The 4,963-nt window shown below is 37.5% G+C and overlaps 1 protein-coding gene across 1 annotated transcript; it reads left to right on the top strand.

The window, feature by feature from the left end:
- Nucleotides 1-231: 231 nt before the first annotated feature.
- Nucleotides 232-4,702, top strand: LOC126267253 (endoplasmic reticulum chaperone BiP-like). Its single transcript, XM_049972284.1, has 10 exons — nucleotides 232-1,202; nucleotides 1,339-1,467; nucleotides 1,704-1,935; nucleotides 2,024-2,158; nucleotides 2,274-2,510; nucleotides 2,630-2,896; nucleotides 2,989-3,384; nucleotides 3,507-3,644; nucleotides 3,718-3,942; nucleotides 4,240-4,702. Exons 2-10 carry the CDS (start codon nucleotides 1,352-1,354, stop codon nucleotides 4,441-4,443), a joined length of 1,950 nt encoding a protein of 649 aa, XP_049828241.1. The 5' UTR covers nucleotides 232-1,202; nucleotides 1,339-1,351; the 3' UTR covers nucleotides 4,444-4,702.
- Nucleotides 4,703-4,963: the final 261 nt, after the last annotated feature.

Raw genomic sequence — 4,963 nt, 5'->3', positions numbered from 1 at the left:
ACATACTTGAAGCACTAGATTTTATTAATCTATTGGAGATATTTTAAATCCTGCCGGTTTTTGCGTTCCATGAAGTTAATTATTTCTTTGACAGACCATGAAGTAACTGTGATTTGGCTGGGCACATATCGCATCGGCTAATCATCTTGCATACATTTTATCCCTTTAACCGCCCATGCCAATCTTCTGATTTACATCTAGTAGGTGATTACTAAATACGTTAGCTATCCTACTGAAATCGGTAACAATTTGTTTGTTTAGTTACATCCTGAATATTTGACATTTGTATGAATATTTGTGACAAAAATGAAATAACAATTCAGCAATACAGCGCCAACGTCAGCCATTTATTATGCTTTAACACAAAATGTTGTTTATTTGTTCTGTTCCTGTACTGAAAAAAACTACGAAAATATTTGTGGTCTTGGCGTTATTTCTTGCTATTTTGCAGATAAACGAATTGGTTGTTGATGCACTCGCTTCACACGAAATTATGAAAATCCTTTGAAAATCATATGCTCGTACATGCAGTAAAGTTAGCAGACGACAATCGGAACCTCATTCATAATTATTAGAGTGAGCAGTAGGTTTCACGTAAAAAGAATATTTCTAATTATCGGGCTGATATACAAATAGTATCCCTTGAATAATTAGGAATGAGTTCATTATGCAGTTACAAGCACCCAGGTATCTGCTAACACGAGAAATTTCATGTAACTCTCGAATATCTTTAGCCCCATTTCAGTAGGTACCGGTTTGATTGTGCAGTTATTGAATTTTGTTTAAAGATTTCGTAAACCTATTCGCCCTTTTTGTGTGTGTGTGTGTGTGTGTGTGTGTGTCAGTCCTAGTATGATGCAACGAAGTTCAATAACCAACGCCTTTCATTCAAAAACTTTGCAACTAACTTTCGTCAGCAATCTCCGTCTCCAAGTGCCCAGAACATTCAACCACTATCAACGTGGGCCAATGAAAGAAAGCCAGTTGTGTTCCCTGGCCAATCAGGTTTCGAGGCGTAAGCATTTGGCTTCTGCCTCTGCCTATGACGTGGGGATTTCGCTATATATCCTGCGACCGAACGCTACAGCTGCGTTGAGTTGTTCGTTGTGAGACCGTGTGTGAAGTGTTGTCGTGATTCTTTACCGGTGCGCCTTAGCGAAAAACTTCTGAGTGTGACAAGCGATTAATTGTTATTGCGTGTGGTAGGTGATGTTTCCTTGAAATGTGTTTTACTGTTGTTCGTTGTTAAGTTGACTGGGAGCATTGTGAGATTTTTTTTCGTAATTGTATGGGTGGCTCGAATTATTAGTGTTTTGATCGCAGTGTCTCATATTTTAGGTCTAAACCCACGATGAGGGTAGTTCAGCTCCTGTGTTTTGCATTCTTAGTGAATGCATGTTTCTGTTCTAAAGAAGAAAAAAATGTAGGCACAGTCATTGGTATAGATTTGGGTACAACCTATTCTTGGTAAGTAAGCAGATAGTGTTTCCAATGCCCATTTGTTAATAGTATTCGACCAAAGTATACTTGTAAATGTAACTGTTGTATTCGTTATTCGCCTGTACTAGTGACACTAAGCTTAAATTAGCTCTAAAAAGTATTTACTCTTACAGACTTACTGCATCCCTAGCCAGTGTTCGGTAATATTAAGATTTATGTGGAGGGACTCGTATAAACACTTATCAGCGTTCAAATTTTTGCAGTGTCGGAGTTTATAAAAATGGAAGAGTTGAAATTATTGCGAATGACCAAGGGAACAGAATAACACCATCGTATGTTGCTTTTACACCGGACGGAGAGAGGTTAATAGGGGATGCTGCCAAGAATCAGCTGACAACAAATCCAGAAAATACGGTGTTCGATGCGAAGAGATTAATCGGCCGAGATTGGTCAGATCCGGCTGTGCAGCATGATATAAAGTTTTTCCCGTTTCGTGTAAGTACAGTGAACCGATGGATTGAACTTATTAATTTTTCCTGTTATTTAAAAAATCTGCTCTCATTTTGGTTTTTGCAATATCTAGGTGAAGGAAAAGAACAGTAAGCCTTATATTCAGGTTGCTACATCGCAGGGCGAAAAAGAATTCGCCCCAGAAGAAATTTCGGCAATGGTTCTAGGAAAAATGAAAGAAACTGCTGAAGCATATTTAGGTAAAAAAGTAAGTACTTTGTGGAGAATACAAATTCATTTTCTCACGTATTGTGGTTGCTTCTTTCTAAGTAGATTAACAAATTCTTTCGTGGAAAAGTAATTGCGGTTTTCTTGCAAATTAGGTGACGCATGCTGTAGTCACTGTCCCTGCCTATTTCAATGATGCGCAGAGGCAAGCAACAAAGGATGCTGGTACAATAGCAGGTCTTGTTGTAATGAGGATAATAAATGAACCAACTGCAGCTGCTATTGCCTATGGGTTGGACAAGAAAGAAGGAGAGAAAAATGTGTTGGTGTTCGATCTTGGTGGTGGAACCTTTGATGTATCACTCCTCACAATAGACAATGGTGTTTTTGAGGTAAGTTTAAAAAGTACATGGAATTTGTTGTTGCAGAGTCGAGTGGTTTCGATCACTCTACATGAATAATTGTATTGCAAATGTGACATCTAGTGGAAAAGGAACATTTATTTTAACAGGTTGTTGCAACTAATGGTGATACTCATTTGGGTGGTGAAGACTTTGATCAGCGGGTTATGGATCACTTCATCAAGTTGTACAAGAAGAAGAAAGGCAAAGACATTCGTAAGGATAATAGAGCTGTTCAGAAGCTACGTCGTGAGGTAGAGAAAGCAAAGAGAGCACTTTCATCCAGTCACCAAGTTAGAATTGAAATAGAAAGCTTCTTTGAGGGTGAAGATTTCTCGGAGACTTTGACAAGGGCAAAATTTGAGGAATTGAACATGGTATGTAAAATGCAAAGTGTTTGAGTGTGTCAATAGCCATTCTTAAATGTTTTTTCACAGTTAAGATTTTTTTTTTCCTCCTTTTGAAACAGGACTTATTCAGGTCAACCATGAAACCTGTGCAGAAGGTGCTAGAGGATGCTGGTATGACAAAGAAAGAAGTTCATGAAATAGTGCTTGTTGGAGGTAGCACAAGAATACCCAAGGTGCAGCAGCTTGTAAAAGAATTCTTTTCCGGCAAAGAACCATCTCGTGGCATAAACCCTGATGAAGCTGTTGCATATGGTGCTGCTGTACAAGCAGGTGTGCTATCAGGAGAACAGGATACAGATGCAATTGTTCTCCTGGATGTAAATCCCCTTACATTGGGAATTGAAACTGTTGGTGGAGTAATGACAAAATTGATTCCGAGGAACACTGTTATCCCTACTAAGAAATCTCAGATATTTTCTACAGCTGCTGACAACCAGCATACTGTGACTATACAAGTAAGTGCTATTCTGCATGTGATGACATTACTGTTAGGAACTGTTCAGAACTTTTATCTGCTGGAAGAATATGTTTTATGTTCACATTTTGAGCTGACCCCCCCTATTCTCAATACTTTCAGGTGTATGAAGGGGAAAGGCCCATGACTAAAGATAATCACTTGCTTGGAAGATTTGATTTAACAGGTATCCCATCTGCTCCAAGGGGTGTTCCACAAATAGAAGTTACTTTTGAGATTGATGCAAATGGTATTCTGCAGGTATGTTCTCCACTTCATATAAATGCTGGGTTATATATGTGCAAATGCAATATCTAAAAAACTTTCCATGCAGGTTTCAGCTGAAGACAAAGGAACAGGCAACAGGGAAAAGATCGTCATAACAAATGACCAAAGTAGGTTGAGCCCAGAAGACATTGAGCGTATGATTAAAGATGCAGAAATTTTTGCAGATGAGGACAAAAAGCTTAAAGAACATGTTGAAGCTAGAAATGAACTGGAGTCATATGCATATTCTCTGAAAAATCAGATTAATGACAAGGAGAAACTGGGAGCAAAGGTAATGTCAAATTACTAATTTTCTATTTAATACTTGCAGAAACATTTTTCAACCTCAGTGATCTTATCTTACAAGTCAGAATTAAACAATGAAAAATCCAGGATGGAGTGTAGTAATACTATGAAAAGGAAATTTGCTACTAACAATATAGCATTAATGTTACTCATCTTGCAGTTGTTGCAGAATATTTGATCTTTATCCACAAAATATTCACTAGTAAAATGAAAATTATTTGCACTAAATATTGTCCCAAGTTAATGTGTAAGAGTTACACTATAGTGTTGTCTCTAATTTCAGCTAAGTGACAGTGACAAGACAACAATAGAAGAAGCAGTTGATGAAGCAGTGAAATGGTTGGAAGATAATCAAGATGCTGAAACAGAAGAATTCAAGCAGCAAAAGAAGAAGCTCGAAGATGTTGTTCAACCGATAATCTCAAAGCTGTACCAAGGAGCAGGGGCACCACCACCTGATGCAGAGACAGAAAAGGATGAACTGTAAAGTCGCTTAAATATCTGCCCACATAGTGGGCTAGGAAGCAGACTGCCATTTACAGTTTCAGCAGTTCCACAAAACCTGCTACCAAAGAAGTTACTGAATGGACAGTTTAATAGAGAATTTCCATTTTGAAGACTGAAGTGTGAATGAGTTGCAGTGTACATAATTATTTATAAATTGTTTGTTTTGTTATGTGACATGATTGTGTGAAAGTGGTTTTTTTTTATTTGTTAAATAAAATTTTGTAATTTATTTTTCAGAACTAGTTTCCATGTTGTTGGTAGTCTCCCAAAGTAATTAAAAACCTTTGAATTTGTTCAGGAGCAAGTATGGACAGCTTCTGCACTATGAAACATTTTACTAGAATTCTTCTGGTTCACAAAAGTATCTTAAAAGCATTCATAGTTGTTCAGTTAGACAACTGTAGATGGTTAAAATTTTGTTAGTTATCAATCATTCAGTGTAGCCTTATGTCAGACATTTCGTTCAGTATTGTTTTACGGCAAAAAGCAGGTTGGCAGTA

Source organism: Schistocerca gregaria, chromosome 4, assembly GCF_023897955.1.
Source record: "Schistocerca gregaria isolate iqSchGreg1 chromosome 4, iqSchGreg1.2, whole genome shotgun sequence".
Lineage (NCBI taxonomy): Eukaryota > Metazoa > Arthropoda > Insecta > Orthoptera > Acrididae > Schistocerca > Schistocerca gregaria.
Note: the sequence above shows the minus strand (reverse complement) of the source record. Positions and strands in the feature narration are given on the sequence as shown.